Source organism: Tachypleus tridentatus, chromosome 1, assembly GCF_004210375.1.
Source record: "Tachypleus tridentatus isolate NWPU-2018 chromosome 1, ASM421037v1, whole genome shotgun sequence".
NCBI lineage: Eukaryota > Metazoa > Arthropoda > Merostomata > Xiphosura > Limulidae > Tachypleus > Tachypleus tridentatus.
This window is the reverse complement of record NC_134825.1, coordinates 157,086,035-157,113,762: the sequence shown is the minus strand read 5'-3', so window position 1 is coordinate 157,113,762 and position 27,728 is coordinate 157,086,035. Positions and strand designations below refer to the sequence as shown.

Here is a 27,728-nt window from a genome sequence, read left to right as displayed (position 1 = left end):
AAGAAAATGATTTATGACACAATGAACTTACATATGTAACAGAGAATGCATCATCTAAAAATCATATTTGTCAGCAGTTGAACTTGGAACTTCTGTAGAGAACTACTATTTACACAGATTTCAGATTAACTGATTTAAATTATTCTCACTTTAACCCCTTTCTGGATTATTATTTTGTTTTTAAGCATAATCTGCTCATATTAGTTTATTCCAAGCTTTCCATGATATGATTGTATTTTATATGTGCAATGGAAATGAAATACAATAATTATAGGCAGAAATATTATTTTTTGAAAACAATCTGAACATACAATTAATTTTAAAATAATTTTATGTTATTTACATTTATAGTTAAATGGTACCTGACATGTATTTTGAATAGTTAATTACTATTAACTGAACAACGACTAAAGAATCACTTTTAATTTGCATAAGTCATATTAAAAGACACCTTTCATAGAAATCTATTTAATTATATGTTAATAGTAACAATATTAATCAAGGAGAAAAAACACATTTCAGTAGCTATCCTTTTTAGTTTATTTGCAGGTATTAAATTGTTGTTAAAGGCTCACCACTATCAAACACCTTAAAGAAAGAGAACTTTGTAAATATTCATAAAAAAGTATTAATAACTTACCAGCAAATAATAATACATAAATAATTAACAAAAAAGAAAACATAAAAGACATTAATTAAAAGACATTAAAAAAACCAAAGTAGTTTTGGTAAGCCAAGTTTATCATTCACGGGGTGAGAAGTTATTCTTGTGTTTTGAAGGTTCGTGTCTAAAATATTCAGGAAAGTCAACATTCACTAGTGATAGTACAGTACAAAAACTAAAGTGAAAAGTATGGCTTCAAAATAGGTTTAAATTCATATCCCATTTCACAAGTGAGTACGTTTTCTCTATTTTTACATGTTCCTCTCGAAACAAGTCAGTTTTTAAAGTTTTCTTAAATCTTTTAATTATTTGTATATTATTATGATGTTTGTGTTCCAAATTACTTTTGATAATTTAATAAAAAATAATTTTGAGACAACAAAAACTCCATTATCATTGAAAAGGGCAAAATAAGGGAAGTAAAAGAGAATTATTAGAAATTCCTATATAAAGAGCAAAATTATTTATTTTCCAGAATGGTTCCATCATTTATACAAGATATAAATGTTAATTACACACACATACATGTCATATCTCAGCTTCATGCTGCATATATTGAAATGCAATTGCTTCTCACTGGTGATAGCCATGGATTATAAATGCTTTAACATAAACAACCAGGATTAATAGTTTAAAATAACATTCATTTTATCAAAATGTTACTTACCCTTCTCATTTCACACATGACAATCATGGATATTTATATGTATGTATTACACAACTATTATTCAACTAAACAACAGAGTTAAAAAATAATGGTTTTACCAGATTATTTAATTGAAGCATTACTGTAACAGAAATGGGAAAAACAACAACAAAAGGTGGATATTTTTCTTATTTCAGGGTTACTCACTGTGTGTGTGTGTGTGTGTGAGTGCATGTTGTTTTTTGTTGTTTTTTTTACATTTGGGAAGGTAAAAAAACTACCTCTCTTTTTGCCCCAAATTGTGTACTTCTCGAAATTTCCCAAATTCGTCTAAGTTTATAAGTAAGCATGACTCCAAGAACAGGCTGGCCCTCATGCTTTTTTTTTATTATTATTATTACCAAACTTGTAATCTTAGTACCATGAGAAAACAAAAGCACTATCTTATACAGCTTGCCTGTTGAATAACTCAGTAGATTAAATTAACTGCATTGATACTGAATATTATATTAGTCAAATGCTTTTATACATATAGGTTACTCCTGGTAAATAGAAGAACACTCAAACATCAAACACTTCTCATTATTTAACATTAAATGTACCTTGAAAGTGTTAGAAAACTTTCTAGAATAAAAATTTATTTACTGGCATCATAACTAAAGTGCTTCTGTTACACATTTTATGCTTGAAACTCGGTGTTTACAATTGTGATACTTCATGCTGGTCATTATCAAACAAAATTATTTTTTTTTTACTTTGGTCAATATATATGAAAATTACTTATTTCATACACTTAAGATTATTATCTGCTGTTTTTCAAATTAGAGGAATACCATTAGTGATCTAGAAAATTGTCCAATAATCTGTCATTAAAAATACACAATTAAATGAAAGCTCATATGTTTTACTAAGAAATATAAATCTACATACTTTTGATCAACAACAAAAAAACTGTTGAGATAATTATATTTTATAAACATTGATTTCCATGTGAGAGTTGTATCTCAATTTGTATATTTGACAAAGTATAAGCCTTTGAAGAAACAGAAACAAAAAGCAATGTAAAATAAGAATCATAACAAATAAAAGGTTTTTTTTCAACACATATACTTATAAATGTTTTAAAACCTAACTTTGCTCAATGCATTTCTTTAATTTTCAAAGAAATCTAACAAGATACGTAAGAATTTGAATAACACTCAACACTGTACCTTCTTAACCATTGCATATTATTGGCGACAAATGTACGAGCAGAAATTATTGTGTTTTATTTTTATACATTCAGTGGTTTATATATGGCATAATTATAACCACCCTTGTTTTGACAAATAAAAATTATTAAAACTATTATTGATTATTTCCTTACAGTCTTTGGTAATTTACCTTTGACTTTGCAGGCTTCAGAGCAACTTTAAAAATGTCTATTATTTTCATATTTTAAGAGCTGAAACAAATTTTTTAACAATTACAGCATTAACTTATTTTTAAGTTTATACCCTAAACATATCATACTATCTCCTTCACCATAATTCAGTAAAATAATAATCTTATATATTTTGAAAACTGTTGAATCAACACCTGATATTTATCTTTAACCTACTGACTGCTGCTGTTTTAGACATGAGCAGAATTTTTCCAATCCATACACTATACAGCACACTCACTAAACTGCCTGAGGTGGAAAATACCCTATATGGTGGATAAGCAGACAATGAGTTAATTTTAATATATATTTAACTTTTGATCTATATTGTTAATTTATCTCAAACATATCACAACTGTACAAGTGGCTATGTCACACTTGTCTAGGAAAAAAATGATAATATATCAATAATTCAACTAATGTATTATTACAAATTAGTTAACCATTTTAAGTACACACGATTCCAAACAACAACAACAAAAAAGCAGCAGTGGGAGTAGCATACATGTAGTGAATACATGTTGCTTGATTCATGATCACTCAAACATACAGATACAATTAAACTTTTAAAGCATCTAACATATTGCAATATTTTAAAAAGTCTCCCCCCCAAACAAAAACATGTAATCTTGTGGTGTATAATACAAGTTTAGTATGTAAAAAGTCGCCTGTGTCTCATTCATGTAGCAAGAACTTTCAAGTTTCTTCAACTTTCAAGTTATGATAGTTATGCTTCTATGGACAACAAATAATAAAAAAAAATTAGTAGCTAGGTGGCTCTTCTGCTGAATACAGTGACAACCTCCATATACACCCTTGTCTTTTGTTCTACTTTGAGTAAAAGCGGTTGCGTAAATCTACATTACTTGTTCTGTATATACTCACATAACACAAGCTTTTGTGATGCACTGAACTAAACTTTGTAAAACACTAACATGTTTTGTGTTCCTTTATTAAGTGCATTCAGAATACTCAAGTAATATTTTTGTGGCATGTTTCAAAATATATTGCTAAAAAAACAAAGCATGTTTCATTTACCTGGAGAATCTTCAATGTGTCAAATATTAACTTATCGTGTATCAACCAACACACTCCACATTAGAACTCTGATGCAAGATTAGATCTTTTAGTTAAAATAAGCATTAACATTTGTGTCAGCTATGTTAACAAAAAAATACAACACTTTTGGAATAAAATATTATTACAAAGAATAGGAAACTACTTGTTTTTTTTCCCCAAAAATCGGTGTAGATCTTTACCTAATAGGCAAACTATGTGGTCTACTAGACAATTACTTGTATTAGAATCAAATGTAGATTATGTCATTTATACTAACAATATTAGCTTGGGCTGTACATGTTTGGATCTCTACTTTGAACATTACTTTGTCTAGGCAATGATCCTATTAATTAATAGACACCATATACTGCGACTAACAGTCTGATTTTCAAGTCTAGAAAAGTTGTGATTCAATCTTACCATGTTAATCCACTTAGTAAGTCACCTCATTTGCTTGTTTATTCTTTTGAATTCCACAAAAAGCTACACAAGGGCTATCTGCACTAGCTATCCCTAATTTAGCAGTGTAAGACTAGAGGGAAGGCAACTAGTCATTATCACCCACCACCACTTAGGCTACTCTTTTACCAATAAATAGTGGGATTGACCATCACAGTATAATGCCCCACGGTTGAAAGGGCGAGCATGTTTGGTGCTACTGGGATTTGAACCCGCAAACCCCAGATTACTAGTCTAGTTCCTTAACCACCTGGCCATGCTGAGCCACCTCATTTGTAAAAAATTTGTTTTATACCCAGTAAAAGGTCTTAATTTAGGGCACCATATTAGTGAACCTAGTGACTGATATGTTTCACTAAATAGGTTATTTATTATGTACTTAATAAGTCAGCCAAACTAACAGGTGGTTTAATGTTTAATTTATTATAATAGCATGTCTGTATATATGTAATAATGGCTGGTATGGGTAGAGAAAGCACTATGTAGAGGAGCGAACAACATTTCGACCTTCTTCGGTCATCGTCAGGTTCACAAAGAAAGAAAGAGGTAACTGACTGAAAGCTAACTACATTTGAAGGCAGTTGTGTAATTGAGTGTAGGATTGTAGAGAGCATGCTTAGATATTTGATTATATTTATTTATATATGTATAAAGGTGTTCCTTTATATTGGTTTATTTTAGACTTGAGTTTTATACAAGTAAGGCTTCTTTAATTTTGCATTTATGTTTGTTTCTTTACTTAGTATTTGGGTGCTTTCTATGGTTATATTGTGTTTATTTCATTTGCAGTGTTCGAAAACATGTGAAGGTGACTTTTTGTGTTCTTTGAATGTGGTTTCCATTTTTCTACTTGTTTCTCCAATATAGAACACCAACATTATTTATGAAATACAATGTGATAATTGCCACGACTTCTATATTGAAGATTTGCACTTACAAAAGGAAGGGTGGACTTCAATCTTTACTTGCTTTATGGACTCGCTCTTCCATCTCTCATTTTACTCATTCTTTCCGGCTTCATTACATTTTTTACAATTACACTGTAGGGAATAGAAATCATAAATCCTTATAATAATAACAATAAACTGAATGTTATTCGTTAGCAATTTCTGTATATATTACAACTATTTACTTTATTGCTAAAACTGCTGAACAAGCTTAATCAGTGTCAAAATACACTAAGAAACAAACCGTTATTGTACTTCATTGACGTAATAAAGATCCTACAAACCATGATTTAACTTTGCAAAGCTTAAAATCAGTGAGTTCTCTGTCTGCCAACTGTTTTAGCAACCATTATTCCAAAATAAATACCACTGACTCAAATACAAATACAATTATGAGTTTCTCTCTTGCAACAACAGAAAGTAAAAAAATATACATGAACAACAGCAAAGATTGTTAATCTTTGCTTGCAATGTGAAAAATGCACTATATGATCCCAAAATGATTTTACTCTTCACTTTAATTCTATCACGATTGATCACGGGCCAAGGCCCGTGTCATCATCTTTGTTGACTTGCATTCAAAAGTGTATTGAACTACTATTTCATGAATTTATGTCAGTAAGTCTGATATCAAACTGTAGATTATAATTCAAATTTTAATATAATACATCACTTATGTTCCTAATTTAAAAGTATGTATTAAAATAACACAACTAAATATTGATTTTTGTGAGTCATGTGACATGTTGAATTCAGCACTGGTTTAAATTAGGTATCTCTGATTTTAAAATACAAAGCCTATAGCTTCAGCTTCATATGATTTAAGAACTCAAATTACTGATACTGAGAAGCTGGAATATAAAATAAGAATCTCCTATCTTTCTTATATGGCGAGACATTGCTCATGTACCGAATCAAACATAGTGACCCTGCTCACATCTTTCCATATTTTGTAAATGGTCCTTTCAATATATGACATGTGAATAACAAATTGACAGCTTGGAATGCCCTCCTAGTGGTTTTCTAAGCCATTTTAATGTGATAAAAGCCTACCTCTTTCTTTCAAGCTAAGATTTTAAGACAAGCAGTTTGTGTCTTTAATCTGCACAAAATTTCATGTTTTTTAGAACAAAATACAGCTGGATAAATCATAGTAGGATTCAACATAGTAATTTATGATTTTTTCTGGTTATTCAACTGTATATATAAAAACCCAAAAAATTTATTTCATTTCACATTCTCCATGTGTGAAACTTTAAAAATCTTAACCTTTGCCAACCAACAACCAAGTACAAGCTCATAGCTAAAAGATATAATTGTTTGCTTTACTTCTTTATTTACCGTTCTATATTTTAAGAAAAAAAGTTTCATAATTTATTTCTAAATAGTAATCGATTGATTGATTGATTTAGTGTTTTATGGCACAAAGCAGCTAGGCTATCTGTGCCAAATGTCCAGTAAAAAGGTAAAACAAATTAAATGTAGTAAAATACAGAAAAGGAAATGAAGGTAAAACAAAACATCATTAAAAACAGAAAAAGCATAAAACCAATGTTGACACCTAGTTTACAATGGTAAGAGAGAGAGAAGAGTAAAAGAAGTTGTAAAGTACTTACTCTAACAAAATGATAATGATCATAACCCGCCAGGAAGACTAACAGGTAAGTTCAAGAACCACCATAAGTCACCTGAAGTTGGCCTTTCCAGTCCTGGTTCCGGGTTATGTGTCATAGCAGCCATTATCAAAATGTAAAATAATAAAAGTTTTAAAAGACACTCCGCAAAATCGTAATAATGAGTAGCCAAATGTCCAGTAAAAAGGTAAAAGTAAAGTGAATGTAGTAACATTTGTAAAAGTAAACAAAGGTAAAAACAAAACAGCAATTAAAAACAGAAAATTGCATAAAACCAATGTTGACATCCAATCTATAAAGTTGTAAAGAACTTCTGTAGCAGAATGGTAACGATCATAACCCACCAGGAAGACGAACAGGCAAGTACCAGAACCACCATCAGTCACATGAAGTTGGTCTTTCCAGTCCTGGTTCCGGGTTATGTGTTATTATGGCCAGTACCAAAGGGTAAAGTAATAAAAGTTTAAAAGATATGCAGCAAAATTGGAATAACAACTCGCCAGAACGACTAATGGGTAGTTCAAACAGCAGCGTTAGTCACCTGAAGTTGGCTTTTCCAGTCCTTGTGTCGAGTTATTAAATGTTCTGGCCATTTTTCAATGTCAAACTAAACAAGAGACAGTGAAACTGTGAAAAGGGAACCACAATTAAAAAGGTGTAATGAATAAATATCCAACACTTAAATGAGATTAAAAAGATTAATGGCCATTAAAAAACTAAAAACTTTATTAAGGTGGACAGTGTCACCATCACCAATAACACTGTCCAATGATACAGATAAACCCTGGGAAAAAAAGATGTTTAAAATATTACCGTCACTGAGATTCATAGCGATGGCAAGAAAGTGAAATGTGGCTGATAGTGATTTGAGTGTTACACAAACTACACATTGGTGCATCAGTTCCAGATAAAAGAAAACGATGAGTTAAAAAACTGTGACCAATGCGTAGTCCAGTTAGAACAACTTCCTCCTTCCGAACCTTACTTTCACATCTCATGTCAGTCGTTGAACATGAGATATATTGAGTGGCAACTACAAACTGCCCTCAATCGTGTACTGAAGTGCACTATGGCAAATGGCTTTAATTTCTCTCTCTCTAAAACTGTTTGCATGCACTTTTGCTGCCAACGGGGTATTCACCCTGATCCTGAACTTCATTTTGGTGAAGTTTCGCTGCCAGTGGTCCCTGAGACCAAGTTTTTGGGGCTTATCTTTGACCTTTATACCACACTTAAAGCAGCTATGGGTCAAATGCACAAGAGCACTGAACATCCTCCGTGTCCTCTCTACTACCAGTTGAAGAGAGCAGATTAATGCTCTATGTTAAAAGTATATCATGCTCTTATTCGATCAAAACTCGACTATGGATCAATGGTCTGTGGCTCTGCCAGACCCTCGGCCTTACAGATGCTAGACCCCATTCATCACCAAGGACTTCGACTTTGCACTGGGGCTTTCCGCAACTCTCCAGTTCAAAGCTTATATGTTGAATCTCATGAACCTTCTCTGCATCTTCGCCGTTTGCAACTATCTTTACTATATTCTTCGAAACTTCGTTCCTTACCAAAGCATCCCACCTGGGGATGTATTTTCCTTCCTCAGTAGGCTGTACTTTTTCAAAACAGATGATCTGCTATTGCTCCTTTTGGCCTTTGCATCCAGGATGACTTGGGTCTGTCCTTGGATAACATTGCAGATTCCACAGGTCAGCCCATCCCACCATGGCTTATTACAGCCCCCAAATGTGACCTTTCTTTCAGTCATCTGAAAAAGGCAGATATTCCAGATTGGAAGTACCGCCATTTATTTAATGAACATCTTTCAAACAATCATTTCGTTCCCATTTATACAATTGGTTCCAAATCAGATAATTCAGTGGGCTCTGCTATGGTTTGCTGCAGTTCAGTGGTTGCGCACAAAATCCTCTCTACAGCTTCTGTGTTCACTGCTGAACTGTATGCCATATCTCATGCCCTGGATCATATTGAAGCTGAGCAGTACTCCAACTGCACTATTTATACTGACTCGCTTAGTTCTCTACTGGCCCTGGAATCACTACACATTGGCTCACACCCTGTTCTCACTGATATTCAAAACTGACTGGTCCATTTCTCATTAACTGCTACTTCTATCCAGTTTTTCTGGATACCAGGCCATGTTGGTATTCGAGGGAACGAGCTTGCAGACACGGCAGCTAAATCTATCTGCTCCGGCACTATCACCACTGTGCCTATTCCGTACATGGACTATGGTCTTGTATTCAAGACGTGGTCCTTTACCTATTGACTGTTTTTACACTATTTTATTTAAATTTTTTGAAGGAGCATCCATAGGAAAAAAGAAAAATTTCGGTACCCACTGACCCCACCCACCATGGAGCCCTATGAGGGGACGCACTACGTCATGCAAGGACAATGCAGCAACACCAGGGTTTCGTGAACACTATACCCAAACACCAGCATCAGGCACAATGTCCACAACACCCATTACTGGTACTTGGTTGACTCTAGCCCAAGTGGACCAGTCGATTGACTCAAGGGGGACCACCCAAAGGCCGCCTGTCTACAGGAATTCAAGGCCAAAGTGGTGTGTTAGGGTTGAACCCCTCAACCGCCAGGATCCTCTCCTCCCCTTCACGGGTCGCCACACACAGCAAACACACGGGTGGACGTTTAGATCCCAGAGAAAATAACCAGACAGAACAGAACTTCCCTGGGAGGTCCCCTCATCCAGTACTCTAAATAGTAATAATCTATTTACATATATAAAGCATAATAATTGAAATGTGACTGTATATTATGAAGTAATAGTCCACTAAAACACAGCCAAGACAGAGAAGACATGAAGGTTAATTTTATATTACTAGACACAGTAACATAAGTGCACATGCATCACATCAATGCCAGTTATGTAATGTTAGATAGGCATGACTGAAAGGTCAATATAGTAATAAATAAATAAAGTTATGAGACTTAACCTACCTAGATTAAACATTTGTATTTTCGTGTTATAATAAGTTGTCATTCTAGCATGGAAAAAGCATAATTTATATATATTGACAAAAATTGGTCTAGACTCTTCTATCTTGCTGTAAGAATAGAAATTTTATTAAATTAACTAATTAAAAAAAAAGAGGATTACTCACTTCCTGAAGAAAGATGGAGTATATTGGGAAATATAATATAGAGTAAGTATTGGTTGTAAAGACAACCAGGCCTCATCCACTTTGTTTGCTATTGCTACTGCCATCAGGTATGCACAACGAGAAGTTGCCATACGTTTATCTTGTGGTGAATGTTTCTGTCCAACAACCTTCATAAAATATGGGATGGTTAAACATTACACCTTTGTTCTCAGAAAACTAGCTGGTGAAATTATATTTACACAAGTGCTTCCTTCTAATGATAGTGTAGAAATTGCATAGTTTTCTTTTAAAATACCAAAAGACATTCTTATTGGTAAAAAATGTCATATAAAAAAACATACTTTTCCTTTCTTTTCGGTAAAGGCAGTTTCCAGAAGTGGTGTGAAAACTGGTCCAGGACATATGATAGTTATATTGATGTTATCATTGGACATCTCCGTTCTTAAACATTCAAAATAACCCTATAGCAAAAAATATAAGACATCACAAAATGCTTTTCTTTAAGAACTGTGTTGTCTCTCTTAGTGTGTATACACAGACACTACAATAATATGAAGTACACACTTAAAATTATTACTATTTTTACTTCTCATCATCAGCCTACAACAATATCATGATCCACACATTATACACCAGTATCTGTTGTTTAGAAATCAGAGTTGTGGTGGTGGAAGATATTATACTTCACTTCAACAGTTACACAGTTTCAAAAACAGAACCTTATAACATGACAAGATCAAAGCACCTATTGTAACAAACAAAAATGATGGTAGAGGTGGTTGGAAAGCAATTCAGAATGGAATCTATACTTTATGGAACAACTGGGTGGAAGAGATTGTGGTAACACAAACTGATCAGTACTACAAGCAAAGGTGCATGCATAAATACAAAATCTATCCTTTACGATGCAATATAATGATATCAGTAGTGGTAACAAAGAATTCCAATTCCTTACAGGGTAAAAGGTCATGCAATAGAGAGAGGTCAGTTTTATTCCATATTTTTTTAATAACAGACTAAACCATAATGGTAGGACATAACAACACACACTACATTTTGTTATTATGATATGCATGTACATTATTAATTGTATTACGTTCATTGACTTTTGCATTAGGCCTAGTCAGTCTTTATATCTTTTGCTTTCGAGAAGACCTAAAAATGAAGATCTGTTGGTTCAGTTTATTGTTGTTGTTAAAACAAGTTAGTTGGATATAAATATATACACATCTAGCTTTGCAATAAATTTTACAGGTAACACTTTTTACTTGTACACAGTCAGTATTTAACATGGACATGGTGAATGACAACTGTTAAAGGACATAAGGAAAAAAATACCAAAACTTGAATTTTTGTCACACTGACTCGGTGGTATACTTTCACTGATGAACAAGTCCTACTTCCAAAGAGATTTTTCATACAGTGGTGCTTATTTAAAGTTGATGATAAAAGGGTAAATTAATGTTTTTACTTATCATCTATCAAATGGAAAATTAAATATCCTATCACTTAATTTTGTTATATTTTACACACTACATAAAGTTCAAAGTAGTCAAAATTTCATTACATCAAGCATTAAAAAAGGCATATATACCAAGTTTTGGTTTTGTTTTCACAGACTATCTTACAAATTATTCTACTTACGTGCAAGGCATGTTTGGAAGCAGTATAGGAAGCTGAATTTGGAATTCCTAGAATATAGAAATAACATTTTAACAGCTGAATATTATTACAATTTTATGTTTTCAGGTTTTCATGGAAAACAACCTTTTCTACAGAAACAAGTTAAAAATAATTAATTTCTCTTTACTTATACGAGAATTACTTAAGGCACTGCCTCTGAAGCCACGTAAATAAAAAAACAAATTTGTACAGTTTTACATAGAAATACAATAAATCATGTAAATTAAGTTGGTATTCAAATTTTAAAAGTAATCTTACTAGGTTGATGACAGGAGGAACAGTCAAACCCAAGCAGCTACACTGTGTGTGTATTTCAAGATATAATTGTTACATTTATACAAAAATAGCATTGTTATCTGTTCCAATGTACAGCTAGGATACAATTCTTTTCTACAAGCTGTTTTTTGTTATTGTTTTTTTACATGAGAATAAGAGATCTCAGTATAAATTAGCAAAAAAAGATTAACCCACAAAACATGGTTAAAAAAAAAAGAGCTTTGCATATTTTCAAGTAGAATAACTTGTGTATACCTTTCTAAACCTTTTTTTTAAACTTTAGACACAAGACTTGCTTTAGCAAAGCTTGAGTATTATTGACAGGATTAATTGTAAAATAAAAATCTAAGTATTTCTATCTGAAAGATGTGTTGCTTTCAAATTCTGTCTCCATTATCAGTTCTGTCAACTCAAGAAGCTTAATGTGCAATTGGAATAAATGATAAGCAGTTATGAGAGAGTTAAAATGATTATTTTTATTATGTTATGTGTTAACATTGAACTTTAAATACTTAAAAAAATTACATATTCATATGCATGATTATTTCTAGTATATACTTAATTTATTTACTGAAAAAGTGTTCTTACAAAAATGATTTAAACCACCCATACACCTACAATTACTTCTTTAATGTTTATGCATTAAAGTAAAAAAGTTGAGAGTTGGACTAATAGAATATCTAGTTTAATATATTTAAGCTATGAGGAGAAACTAAAATTTTAAAAGTGAGCTCAATGAAAAGGTGAGACTCCAAAACCTCAGACTTAGCAATACCTTTGAAACCAAATAACAAGACTGGCTATCACTTCTATAACACACACACACAGCTGAAAGTGGGGATCATGTTTAGAAATACTATGACTGAAACCTTGGACTCTTTGACCTACAGCTTAAAATACTAACCACTAGCATATCTACAGCTGTTTACTTTGCCTATTGGATTAACAGTGAGGTGTGTGCTATTAAAATTAATTACATTGAACTTTTGTTTCATAGATATATGAATGTGTAGGACACATTATTTGATTTTTGATGTTTTGCTCATTTGTTTTAGCAGATCAAGTGCAACTTTGATATGTCTGTGATAAGACATGATTTTGCATCACTTTTTCTTATGTTTCATTTATCATAAATTACACAAATTTCTCAAGTCATCTTTGTTTAAAAATGTCTTCAACTATTTATCATTTATATATTGATAAAAACAAACCAATTTTGCCAGCAGTACTGCTAGTAATTACAAATTGGCCAGCTCCCTTCTCTTTGAAATGTTTCAAGACAATCCTAGTTAGAGACACACTGGAAAATACATTGAGTTCAAACATCTGTCGGTCAACTTCCAGTTCAATGTCAACAAACTCAGCTCTTTGTGTACGTCCCGCATTATTCACTAGAATATCAATCTGAAAATGAAGATAGGCAAAATTATAAGAAAATAATGTTTATGTTTTTTATGCAATAAACATTACTGAAATTTTGTGTAATATCAATAATACAAACTGTTGCTGAAAAGAAATAAAAACATCCTAATTACTAATTTAAAAAAATCATAAGATTTAAGTTGTATTAATACTTATCTTCTCACAAGTACTTTAATTAATCTGTGCTGACTTTATGCACATATAACTAAAGAATATAAAGTACGGTAACCAGAAGCCAACATTACGTTACTACAATAAAATGATCAATACAGCTTTAGTATACAAAAAAATATAAGTAGCACTTTTGTTCCCAGTTGTAAAGTTTTTAATTAAATCTCTTTTTAGGTATGATCCTATGCACCCAGATCCACACATTGATTATATCTACTTCACACTGATACAATATTTGAAGTAACTTTGCACTGAGAGCAGAAAGAAATCTTACTTTACTGAAAGTTTATACTTTATCTTCCTACTGATGCAAAACAAAAAGTGCCTACCTTATTCATGTTTGTGAAAATAAACAACTTAGAAGACAAACATATGTACACATTACCACATAAGTACATAAATACTAATGAACAACTTGTACATCACAAATAAAAACAGACTGTCTTACCTTTCCAAAATGATTAATAACTTTCTGAAAACACTCAGAGTGCAGAGAAAAATCAGTTATATCAAATGGAACCAGAAGAATGTCCTTCTCTTCAAGTTTCCCACTCACTGTTTTTATTTGGAAAGTAAAACAAAAACATACACATCAGAATGAATTAACACACTATACAGAGAATGTTTTCAAATTTTTTACTGCAATTTAGATATGAAATATGAATAACTTTAATATAAAAGTTCTTAACCAATCATTCAAATAGTTTATCTTGACAACATAAAATCTAAAGTAAGGGAAAGTTTATAACAAATTAAAAAAAACTTTAAATATACATTTTATAGTTGCATCATAGAATTATAAATACCTAATTCTTTACTTCTCTCTAATAATTATTAATATACTTCACTCAAAAGCATCGTATGAATGATGTATCATGTTTTTGTTTTCAAGTGTCAAAAGTGCTGAAAATGTTTTGTAAATTTTTTAAACACACATATCTGCATAAAGTCAATAATCATTCATTTGTCAAATATTTTCCAATCAAAATTAGAGATATTACAGATTCACACACGTGGATGTCTGTCATAAGGATATTTATATTTTTATTCGTAATTCTACTTAATTAATAAACACTAGTATTGTTATAAAATGTAATAAATGTACTTCAGTCTATGATACAACAGAATATTGTTTTCACACATAATCATTGCATTTTGGAAGTAAACAATAAAATGTTGAATATTTTATCTAACCATGATGTAATATAATAAATAATCATCACCAGTAAATAGTCAAGATTATGTTAAAGAATACATATAACTGGCATAGCCTGTACATGCAAGTTTGTAGAATAAAAAAGGGGAAAATTATAACTTGAATTGACTTTTCTAACTTTAGAACTTTATAAAACTTCTTCAGGTTGGAAGGTTACAACAAATTAGCATTTCTAATGGAGTAATTGAGGAGTTATCCTGATAGTTATTTTGTTCTGGACTAAAATGTTTAGTTCTGTAACATGGCTTAAATGGGAGGCAAAACCCTCAACATCCATACTTTATAGGGTAGTTTCTTAAATGTACCAAGACTATCAAAATTGTACAACTATTATAAACAATATTCTTTATCTTCTTTATTGAGTTAAAAAAGACAAGAAATTCTAGATTTCTGTGTTCTTTAACGCTGGACCTACATTTAACAATATACTGATGAAGGCACATCAGCCATCATTCCTGTTTAGGAAGTACTCTGAACACTTCTAAACTGGAGAAACAGTGCAGCACTTCAGCAGACTAAAATAAATGCCCTAATACTTGTATACATGGAAAAATATGTTGATACCAAATTTGCTTACAAAAGTGAAGACACCACACTGTGAGGTAAATATGAAGTTCAAACCCAGCCAAATAGTGGTAAATGTACAAAATCAAAGATACAATGTAATTCATAGTTTAAATTTCAGCTCTTAACAGAGAACAGAATGTAATTGTTAAGAATATGTGAAACCTTTTTGCCTCACAAAACCTCAAAATACTAAAACTAAAGCTTCCAAAACTGTGCTATTGAAACAAAAATATATTCATTAAAATAGAACTTTCCAGAAGGACTATGTTTCCATCACCTAATTCCAATAAAGACTTCAAACATGGAGATCAAATTACTGTTCAAAACTGGCCACAGATGTTTTCCACAGAAACAAGTTTGTGTGTTTCAATATTCTGCATTACTTTCTCACTGTTCCAAATAATGGTGTTTACTATTCTCAGTAATAATGAGATTAAACAACAATGTGCAATAATATATATATTTTTAGTCATTTCTTTTTCAATAATCAAACAGAAATTAAGTAAATTTTAAATTTAAGCAACAAATTATCGACAATTTTATAAACAATCAAGGATTAAAGGATAATATTTTATTGGCAAAGATTTTTTTTTTTTTTCAGAAACTGTTAAAGTAAATTTCTGTCATACACACCTATCAAGAAAATATCAAGTACAACTTACAAATGCATTGTTGTTTAACCTTTTCTAGTCTTTCCACATTAGTTCCAGAGAGAGCTAATCTTGCACCAACTCTTGCTAGTTCATATGCAAGAAATTCTCCGATGCCACTAGAACCTCCAGTAATCCATACAACATTATTCTTCAAAACAGCTGTAAATTCAAAGAATACAAGCATAATTTATATTGGTAACATTTAGTTATAACTTCATGTCACAAAGACCATATACATATATATATAATAATTTTTTTCTTGGTTAGTTAGTTGTTTAGTGTTTATTGGCACGAGGCAACCAGGCTATCTGCACCAAGCAACAGGTAAAAAAGTAAAAATAAAAGTAAAATTATCAAAATACATAGAAAGAAATCATGCTAAAACAAAACAAAATCAAATTTTCAAATTAAAAACTTAAGAGTTAAAAAGGCCAATGGCCCTTAAAAATTTAAAACACATCTGAGGTGGACAGTGTCAATGACGATGGTGACAATGATGGCATGACAGTAAAATGTGGTCTATTATAACTTGAGTGTCACACAGACCATACACAGGTACATCAGTCCTAGATAAAAGAAAGTGATGAGTTGAAAAAGTGTGACCCATGTGTAGCCTAGTCAGGACAACATCCTCCTGATCCCTATAGCAGCAATATAACCAAAGAGCGACAGAATATTTGATCTGGAAAAGCTTGTTATCATGTTGCTCACCCCAAGTTGACTGTCCACTGGTGCAGAATTGAGCCTTGAATATTGGACTGTAGTCCATGCATGGGACAGGCACAGTCGTGATAATACCTGAGCATACAGACTAAGCTGCAATGTCAGAGAGCTCATTCCTGCAAATACTGATGTGGCCTTGTATTCAAAAAACTAGATAGAAGTTGAGGTTAAAGAGAAATAGTCTCATCAGTTTTGAATATTGACAAAAATAGGATGAGAACAAACATGAAGTGATTTCAAGGCTACTAGAGAGTAGAGAGCTAAGCAAGTCAGTATAAATCAGTTTGTGTACTGCTTAGCTTCTAAATGATTCAGGACAAGAGCAATGGCGTACAATACGACATTAAACATAGAAACCATAGAGAGAATTCTGTGTGCAACCACTGAACCACAACAAGCCATGGCATAGCCCACAGAGTTACCTGATTTCAAACAATTAGTATAAATGGGAATGGAAAAATGGTACAAAAGATGTTCGGAAAAGAGAATACGGTACTTCCAATAGGAATATCTACCTTCTAAAGGTGACTAAGAAAAAGGTGACATTTGGGGATGGTAATAAGCCATGGTAGGATGGACTGACTACTGGATACAGGTATGTTATCCAAGGACAGGCCCACATCATCCAAAAACCAAAAGGAATAATAGCAGATTGTCTATTCAGAAAAAGAATGGCCCACTGAGAAAAGAAAACACAACTCCAGGTAGGATGCTGTGGTAAGAATTGAAGTTTTGAAGCATACAGTAAAAACAGTTGCAAACAGCTAAGGTGTAGAAAAGATTAATGAGACTCAATGTACAAACTCTGGACTGGAGAAGTGTGAAAAGCCCTTGTGCAGAGCTGAAGACCCTTTAAGGACAAGGAGCTGGCAGTTTCATGGACCAAAGACCCATAGACCAGTTCTGATAAAATGAGGGCATGATAGATTTTTAGAATAGAGCATCAATTTGCTATTGAAAAGGTGGAAGGGAGGACATGATGGATATTCAGTGCCCTTGTACACTTGACATGTCACTGCTTCATGTGTGGAATAAAGGTCAGCTTACAGTCAAAAATAAGCAACAAGAATTGTGCCTCACAGACCACAGAAAACACAACTTTTCCAAGACAAAGCTTGAGTTGATTGATTGATTAACTGATTTAGTGTTTTATGGCACAAAGCAGCTAGGCTACCTGCGCCAAACGTTCTGTAAAAAGGTAAAAACAAATTAAATGTAGTAAAATACAGAAAAGGAAATGAAGGTAAAACAAAACATCATTAAAAAACACAAAAAGGATAAAACCAATGTTGACACCTAGTTTACAATGTTAAGAGAGAAAGCAAAGTAAAAGAAGTTGTAAAGTACTTTCTCTAACAAAAAGGTAATGATCATAACCCACCAGGAAGACTAACAGGTAAGTTCAAGAACCACCATAAGTCACCTGAAGTTGGCCTTTCCAGTCCTGGTTCTGGGTTATGTGTCACAGCAGCCATTATCAAAATGTAAAATAATAGAAGTTTTAAAAGACACATAGCAAAATCGTAATAATGAGCAGCCAAATGTCCAGTAAAAAGGCAAAAGTGAATGTATTAAAATTTGTAAAAGTAAATGAAGGTAAAAACAAAACAGCAATTAAAAACAGAAACTTGCATAAAACCAATGTTGACATCCAGTCTATAAAGGACTTCCTGTAGCAGAATGGTAATGATCATAACCAGCCAGGAAGACGAACAGGCAAGTACCAGAACCACCATCAGTCACCTGAAGTTGGCCTTTCCAGTCCTGGTTCTGGGTTATGTGTCATAGCAGCTATTATCAAAATGTAAAAGAATAAAAGTTTTAAAAGACACATAGCAAAATCGTAATAATGAGCAGCCAAATGTCCAGTAAAAAGGCAAAAGTAAAGTGAATGTATTAAAATTTGTAAAAGTAAATGAAGGTAAAAACAAAACAGCAATTAAAAACACAAACTTGCATAAAACCAATGTTGACATCCAGTCTATAAAGCTGTAAAGGAATTCCTGTAGCAGAATGGTAATGATCATAACCAGCCAGGAAGACGAAAAGGGCAAGTACCAGAACCACCATCAGTCACTTGAAATTGGTCTTTCCAGTTCTAATTCCGGGTTATGTATCATTATGGCCAGTACCAAAGGGTAAAGTAATAAAAGTTTAAAAGACACGCAGCAAAATTGGAATAACAACTCGCCAGGATGACTAACAGGTAGTTCAAATGGATATTTCAAACAGCAGCGTTAGTCACATGAAGTTAGCCTTTCCAGTCCTGGTGTCGAGTTATTTAATGTTCTGGCCATTTTCCAATTTCAAATTGAACTAGAGAGAATGAAACTTTGAAAAGAGAACCACAATTAAAAAGGTGTAATGAATAAATATCCAACACTTAAATGAGATTAAAAAGATTAATGGCCATTAAAAAACTAAAAACTTTATCAAGGTGGACAGTGTCACCATCACCAATAACACTGTCCAATGTTACAGATAAACCCTGTGAGAAAACATGTTTAAAATAGTACCGTCGTTGAGAGTCGTAACGATGGCAAGAAAGTAAAATGTGGCTTACAGTGATTTGAGCGTTATACAAACTACACACTGGTGCATCAGTTCCAGATAAAAGAAAATGATGAGTTAAAAAACTGTGACCAATGGGTAGTCAAGTTAGAACAACGTCCTCCTTCCGAACCTTATGGAAGCTAGATGGCCAAAGCCCAATTTAGGGTTTTATTTGAAAAAGCTTGTTGTCGCGTTGCTCACTCCAAGTGGACTGCCAGCTGGCACAGAGCCGAGCCTTGAATACAGGACCATAGACCATGTAAGGAATAACCACAGTGGTAATAGTGCCTGAGCAGATAGATTTAGCTGCCGTATCTGCAAGCTCGTTCCCTCAAATACCAACATAGACTGGTATCCAGAAAAATTGGATATAAGTTGCAATTAATGAGAAATGGGCCAGTCAGTGTTGAATATCGGCGAGAACAGGGTGTGAGCCAACGTGTAGCGATTCCAGGGCCAGTAGATAACTAAGTGAGTCAGTATAAATAGTGCAGTTGGAGTACTGCTCAGCTTAAATATGATCTAGGGCAAGAAATATGGCATACAGTTCAGCAGTGAACATAGAAGCTGTAGAGGGATTCTGCATGCAACCACCAAACCGCAGCAAACCATAGCAGAGCCCACTAAATTACCTGATTTGGAACCATCTGTATAAATGGGAAAGAAATGATCATTTGAAAGATGTTCATTAAATAAATGACGGTACTTCCAATCTGGAGTATCTGCCTTTTTCAGATGACTGAAAGAAAAGTAACATTTGAAGGCTGTAATAAGCCATGGTGGGATGGGCTGACCTGTGGAATCTGCAATGTCATCCAAGGACAGACCCAATTCATCCAATTGCACCTGGATGTGAAAGCAAAACAGAGCAATGGCAGATCGTCTGTTCTGAAAACTTACGGGCCCACTAAGGAAGGAAAACACATCCCCAGGTGGGATGCTTTGGTAAGGAACAAAGTTTCGAAGAATATAATAAAAATATAGGAAAAAAAGAAAAATTTTGGTACTCACTGACCCCACCTACCATGGAGCCCTATGAGGGAATGCACTACAATGTCACGCAAGGACAATGCAGCAACGCCAGGGTTTCGTGAGCACTATACCCAAACACCAGCATCAGGCACAATGTCCACAACACCCATTGAGAACTTCCAACACTGGTACTTGGTTGACTCTAGCCCAAGTGGACCAGCCAATTGACCCAAGGGGGGCCACCCAAAGGCCGCCCATCTACAGGAATTCAAGGCCAAAGTGGTGTGTTAGGGTTGGACCCCTCAACCACCAGGATCCTCTCCTCCCCTTCACGGGTCACCACGCACAGCAAACAAATGGGTGGATGTTTAGATCCCAGAGAAGGTATCCAGACAGAACAGAACCTTCCCTACAAGGTCCCCTCACCACATACAGGAATCCACACTGAGGGGACCATCAGGAGAGTAAGATCCAGAGTGGGATAGAATTGTAGTTCAAATCCTGTCCCATATGACCTTGGAACTTGTGGTAAAAGATATGCTAATTGTGAACTTAATCCAAGATTCCTTCTGTCTTTGACGTCTCACCCACCTAGCATGTGCACGGGCCTGTTGGAAAGTGATGCGATTCGGAAGTGTGGGATATCTACGAAAAGTATCCCAGGCCCATTTTTTGAGCCTTCCGTGCTAAGTGGCAAGCAGGATTCCACCACGAATGAGGATATCGTGGAAAATGTGTTGAGGTTTTAGGAATACACTGAGCAGCTGCTTGTATAATACAGCCAGTTACCACTGCCACACAGTCATGTATTGATGGCTGATTCACAATGGCAGGATCACGTTCTGTGAGAGCAGTGAAAGTGGACCAGTCTGCCTGATCCAGCTTCCACCGGGGCACGCGGGTAGGGTGGCATTGACCACGGCCAGTCTCTCTCTAAAGTATAGGAAAATGATCACTGCCTAGTGGATTATTGTCAACCCTCCATGATAAATGGGAGAATAATGAAGGGGAGCAAACTGAGAGATCAATAGTGGTAAAGAACTGACTAGGTGCATGAAAATAAGCAGAAGAACCAGTATTGAAAAGAGAAAAATTGTAATCAGAGAGCATACACTCTAGAGAGCGACCCCTCCCATTAAAGTCCCCCAGGAGTAAAAAGGGAGACGGCAACTGTTCAACGAGGGCATCAAGGTCTGATTGATGATTTGTCTCTCCAGAAGACAGGTAGAGAGAACAAACAGTGATGGTATGACCCAAGGAAACACGGATGGCTACGGTCTCCAAGGGTGTGTTGAGTGACAAAGACAGGGAGGGCACATGCTGATCAACCAATAGTGCCACCCCTCCATGTACTCATCCATCACACAGCCTGTCATTTCTGTACAGAGAAAACTGCTGAATGGTGACTGTATTAGCAGGTTTTAGCAATGTTTCTTGAAAGGAGACATACAGGATGGTAGGAAACAATCAGTGTTTTGATATTATCCAGATTAGAACGTAAACCTTGACAGTTCCATTGTATCAAGGTGGCCATTTTTAATGACGGGTAGGCAAAGTGGTTGGAGAACCCTTCTGTTTACGACCACATCTTTTTTCCTTACTGTCCTTCGTTGGAGGAGGTCTATCTACCTCCATGGATCCTGCCCTGGGTCGATTGGGCAGGTCTTTGTTATTGGAAGGGGATTTCAGTGACTGAGGATGGGAACGAATGATTGTTTTGCCTCTTGGGGTGGGAGAAAAAGATGTATCAGAAGAAATGCCTGTATTTGAAACTGAGGGATGTGAATCTTGAGGTTTGTTGGAATGTATGGGAGGAACAAAGATGGGAGTGGAAGTCGATTCATCAACCTTTTTAAACATGGAGGTCAAAAGGCTTTTCATTTGTTTTGAAAACGATTCTCTTGGAGGCACAGAGAGATCTGTCTGCACTCCCACTGTAGTTGTGGAATGAAGTGCAGCAGCATATGTCTGAGATGGAGTAGCAAGTAGCAATTTCCGAGCCTCAGGATAACTAATGTTATGAGTAGTTTTAAAATGCTACACCTCTTTTTCCTCCAAACATTTTGGCAAGAACAAAATTAGGAAGGGTGAGAACCATTACAGTTGATGCAATGTGGGTCCATGTCACATTCATAGGCATCGTGGTCCTTGCCATCACAATGAGCACATGTCAGGGAACCACGACATGATGTCTTTGAGTGGCTGAACCTCTGACATTGGAAACATCGGAGAGGGTTTGGAATGTATGGCCATACCCTGCAAATTAGATAACCTGCCTTGATGGTAGCAGGTGCACATGATGATGTAAATGTCAAAATGAGGGTATTTGTTGGCAGTGTAACTCCATCTTTGCGAGTGGAGATGCGCCTCACTGCAGAAACTCCTTGAGTGGAGAGACCAGCGAGAATCTCTGACTCGGGGACGTTCTTCAAACCTCTCTCAACAATAACTCCTTGTGATGAATTCAAGGTAGCATGAGGGGTAACCTCAATAGGTATATCCCCAACTGCCATTGAATTTAAGAGGGGTTCACTGTGTTGGGTTGTAGATGTTTCAACTAATATATCTCCAGATCGAAGCTTCTTTACTGACTTTGGAGAGCCGGCAAGACCCTCTAGTCCCTTCTGAATAAAATGGGGAGACATTTGCCCTAAAGGTTTTTCTGAAAGAGAATGTAATATAAAAAAATAAGGTACATGTGTTACAGATGTTGAAGATTGATGCTCAGAGTCTTCAAGACGTGGTCGCTTACCTATTGACTGTTTTTACACCATTTTATTTAAATTTTTTGAAGGAGGATCCATAGGAAAAAAGAAAAATTTCAGTACCCACTGACCCCACCCACCATGGAGCCCTGCGAGGGGATGCACTACAATGTCATGCAAGGACAATGCAGCAACGCCAGGGTCTCGTGAGCACTATACCCAAACATCAGCATCAGATACAATGTCCACAACACCCGTTAAGAACTTCCATCACTGGTACTTGGTTGACTCTAGCCCAAGTGGACCAGCCGATTGACTCAAGGGGGCCACCCAAAGGCCACCCGTCTACAGGAATTCAAAGCCAAAGTTGTGTGTTAGGGTTGGACCCCTCAACCACCAGAATCCTCTCCTCCCCTTCACGGGTTGCCTATTTGATATCATCAGGTCAGACTGAAGTACTACCAGACAAATGGAGAGCAAACTTACGTTCCACCAAAGTAAAGGGGCAATTACAGTTATACAGACAATCAACCCAAAATGAGAGAGGTGATAGTTGTGCCTGTGTCTTGATGGCTATGAAGGTGGAGGATAAAGCAGAAGTGCTAGATACATGCGAAAAGCTTTCACCAAGATTGTCAGTGATGCTCTGGGCATCAACAATGTCCCGACCATTGGGGAGCAAGATCAAAAGGGGTTGGGGGCAGAAGTATACTTTCCACTGACCTTTAGAATTTGAAAATGACTTGAAACTGGTAGTAGAAGAGATGCTAAAGAAATATTTAATCCAAGATTCCTTCTGGCTTTCACATTTGATCTGCCGAGCTCATGCACAGGCCTGCTGAAAAGCAATGCAATTCAAATATGTGGGATACCTATGTTTTTGAGTCTTTCACATCACACGGTAAGCAAGTTTCCACTAGGGACAAGAATAATGTAAAAAATATGTTGAGATTTTAGGAATACACTGAGCAGCTGCCTGGACAATACAGTCAGTCACTGTTGCCATATAGTCATATATCAGAGGCTTACAAATGATGGCAGGATCAAGCTCCAAGAATGAGTGCCAGTTGGTTTCGTCCAACTTTTATCAAAGCATATGGGTTGGGTGGCATCGACAACAGTAAGTCTCTCTCAAAATGATAGAAAAATTATCACTACCCTGGGGGTTACTGTCAACCCTCCAAGAAAAGCAAATGGATAGTGAATGGGAGCAATAGCAGTAAAAAACTGACTAGGTGCAAGAAAATAAGTATTAGAACCAGAATTGAAGAGGGAAAGGTAGTGATCCAAAAGCATCTGCTTTATGAAACAGCTCCTCCCATCAATATCAGCACCATCCCAGAGGTTATTATGTCTATTAAAATCCTCCAGGATTAAAAAGGGAGACGGTAACTGCTCAATGAGGGCATCAAGGTCTGACTGATCATAGGTCTCTTCACAAGCCAGGTAGAGAGAACAAACAGTGATGGTATGACCCAAGGAAACATAGATGACTGCAGCCTCCAAGGGTGTATCAAGTGACAAAGACAGGATGGGCACATGCTGATCAACCAGCAGTGTCACCCCTCCATACACTCATCTGTCACACAACCTGTACAAAGAAAACTGCCAAAGGGTGGCTGAATTGGCAGGTCTCAAAAACATTTCATGTGAGGAGAGACACACAAGATGGTAATCAATCAAATCTTAACGTCATCTATATTTGTACCGAAACCCAGACAATTCCACTGAATCAAAGTGACCATTTTTATTTATGTGGATGAGAATGGGGCATTGAGCCCCTCTCTTTTGGACTACATTTTTTTCTTTATTGGACAAAGGTCTATCAACCTCCATAGATCCTGCCCTGGGTCAAGTAGGCAGGTCTCCGTCTGCAGATAAAGATTCCAGTGACTGAGGGCATGAACAAACAATCGTTTTGCATCTAGGAGCTGCCAAAGAGGATGGACCCGAGGAAACACTCAAACTCAAAGCCAAAGGAAGTTGAACTTGGCAGTCAATGGAAGGAGTGGTGAGGATAAGAGATGGAAGTAGACAAAGATTCGTCAACTCTTTTAATCATGGAGAACTAAAGACTCTTTAGATGTTTTGAAATGACTCTGCTGGAGCCATGGAGAGATATTTCTGCACTCCCACTGTAGCAGCAGAATGGAGTGCAGCAGCATACATTTGAAATGGAGTGGAGACAATTTTCAAGCCTCTAGTTAGGATATATTATTTATAGTCCTCAAGTGTTGCACATCTTTCTCTTCCACCCACTTAGGGCAAGTAATAGAGTAATTGTGGTATGAAACATTACAGTTAACACAGTGTGGTTCTAGTTCACACTCGTAAGCATCATGGTCTTTGCCACCATAGCAAGTGCATGTTAAAGAACCACAACATTATGTTTTTGAGTGATCAAACTCCTGACATTGGAAACATCTGAGAGAGTTGGGAAAGATAACCTGCTTTGGCTGTGGCAGGAGAACATGGTGATGTAAACATCAATATCAGAACAGTGGTAGGCAACATAATTTCATCTTTGTGAGTCGTACCTCATGAATGCCTTGGCTGAAGAAACCAGCAAGGATTTCTGACTTGGGAATTTTCTTAAAATCCTTCTGAACTATAACTCCTCTGGAAGAATTCAAAGTGCATGTAGAGTAACAACAATGTGTATATCCCCAATGACCTTCAATTTCAAGAGGAGTTGGGTATGTTGTGGTGAAGATGTTTCCACCAAAATGTCTCCAGAGCACAACTTTTTTACTGACTTGAGGGAGCTAGCAAACCCCAAACCCCTCTAATCCCTCCTGAATAAAAAAAGGAAGACATCTGCCCTAAGAATTTCTTTGATAAGGAATGCATAATTAGAAATCGAGGCAGAGAATCTGACAATGATGGTAACTGTACAACAGTGTCATCCATGCATAATCATTTTCTGATAATATGTTGTTTTTTTTTACAATTTTTATTCATTTTTCCATAAATGCAGGTACCCATAATAATGGCAATACATTTCAATGCCCACTGACTCCACCCACCATGGAGCCCTATGAGAGGATGCACTACAATGCCAAACAAAGACATTGCAGCAATGCCAGGGCTTTGTGAGCACTGTACCCAAACACCAGCATCAGACACAATGTCCACAACACCCATTGAGAACATCCAACACTGATACTGAGTTGACCCTATCCTAAGTGGACCAGCTGATGGACCCTGGGGGATTAACCCGATGCTGCCCATCTCCAGGAATTCAAGGCCAAAGCAGTGTTTTGGAGTTGTACCCCCCAAACACCAGGATCCTCTCCTCCCTTTTGCAGGTTGCCACAGGTGGATGTTTAGATCCCAGAGAAGATTCTGTGTTTTCAGTTCAACTTCTCTGGGTTTTTCTCTTTACCACGTACAGGAATCCACTTTGAAGTTTTTGTTTCTTTCTTTAGCAAACATGCTATAATATCACATTTTCAGTTATTTTTGTTTTATGAAATTAATGAATACTCTTCATTGAATAAATAGATAAATCTCATACAGTACAATACAGAAGTCATGTGTCACTACATTCTTCTAAGCCCCACCCATACACATGCCATAGCTGTTCAACATGCCCACAATTCAAGCAACTCTAGCCAAGGTGACCCCACTTCCACATATTTTTGCAAAATTAAAAATATCCCAAACTGATATTATTTTAAAAGAAAAAAAAAAAGGTATAAAGTGAAAGTTAAGTATGAGTTACGAAAATCATATTAACTTTATACCATAATTGCCATAATTAGTATAAATATAGCATTTACAAGAAAAAAAAATGTTCCTTTAATTTTAATTAACACAGAAACGTTGATGGGCAGTTTATTTACTTACTCAGTTACTTATGTTGCCAGATTATTGCTTTAAACTTACTCTTAGAGGAGACGTGTCTTAAGTTATAATTACTAAGTAGTAATCGTTTTGTAAACTCACTGATCTCTTTTTAAGTTCAGTGTGCCTACAGTCGAAGGGAATGTTCACTTCTAGTGATAAATTGGGTTAGATTGTTTTTACAATTTGCAAAAAGTTACCGTTAAATATTATATCGAATGCTACGTGCTAGGCCTTGCACTACACCTAGTTTCGGAAAGCCTCTAAACAGTCTCTTTAAATTTCTAACTCGTTCGCGTCAAAATGACTTTAACTACGAAATTTAAATTTACATCAACTTACAGATCGGTTTTCCAAATTTGCAAAGCCACAACAACGTTATGTCAGAATCCATAACCACGAGAAAAAAAACACAAGCTAAAATTAAGAAAAACAACCCAAAACAGACTATGTATTCGAGCATTTTAAATAGAGTAGCCTAGTTTAATCGTGTAATAATACTAAACACATCCACTCCACGTGAATACAACTCCCTCAATCTGTGAACCTGAGAAATCTGCACGTGAGATTCGTATAAAAATTAGTTACCTTTCTAAGTATTTTGGATGAGCATAACACAGAATTACAATTTTCAAAACCGACCAAACTCTAAAACAAACAAAGTAAAACACATGTAGTATCAGATACAATTTGAAGATGAACTAACCTTGATATTTCCTTAAATTTTAATCACAATTTTGTTTTCAATTATTATAAATGTATCTATGGACGATATTTTCCCGTTTCTTATTTACCTCAAAATTCTGAGTCACTTATCTGTGAAAACTTTTCTTGTTTAAAGAATTATCGATAATACAGTTAATATTAAGAGGAACAAGGCTTGAGCTTTTTAGCACACGTGACTATGAATCCAAGATTCCATGGTTCCTGTCCCACTGCCATATTTCATTCTTCCTTGTACAA

General features: G+C 35.2%; 1 protein-coding gene across 1 annotated transcript; it reads right to left on the bottom strand.

The window, feature by feature from the left end:
* Positions 1 to 1,112: 1,112 nt before the first annotated feature.
* LOC143228477 (dehydrogenase/reductase SDR family member 7-like) lies at positions 1,113 to 27,323 on the bottom strand. Its single transcript, XM_076459733.1, has 9 exons — positions 27,108 to 27,323; positions 15,976 to 16,125; positions 13,979 to 14,085; positions 13,149 to 13,341; positions 11,623 to 11,669; positions 10,320 to 10,439; positions 9,979 to 10,145; positions 5,189 to 5,291; positions 1,113 to 2,999 (listed from the first exon to the last, which is right to left on the bottom strand). Exons 1-8 carry the CDS (start codon positions 27,226 to 27,228, stop codon positions 5,222 to 5,224), a joined length of 975 nt encoding a protein of 324 aa, XP_076315848.1. The 5' UTR covers positions 27,229 to 27,323; the 3' UTR covers positions 1,113 to 2,999; positions 5,189 to 5,221.
* Positions 27,324 to 27,728: the final 405 nt, after the last annotated feature.

What these genes read in the sequence shown, in the direction of transcription:
- LOC143228477 (XM_076459733.1), bottom strand. Translation starts at nt 27,228, where the DNA reads ATGCTCGAATACATAGTCTGTTTTGGGTTGTTTTTCTTAATTTTAGCT. An exon ending in GGTTAAACAACAATGCATTT is followed by an intron (nt 14,086 to 15,975) that starts GTAAGTTGTACT and finishes AAATAAAAACAG; the next exon opens with TGAGTGGGAAACTTGAAGAG. An exon ending in TTATTAATCATTTTGGAAAG is followed by an intron (nt 13,342 to 13,978) that starts GTAAGACAGTCT and finishes CTTCATTTTCAG; the next exon opens with ATTGATATTCTAGTGAATAA.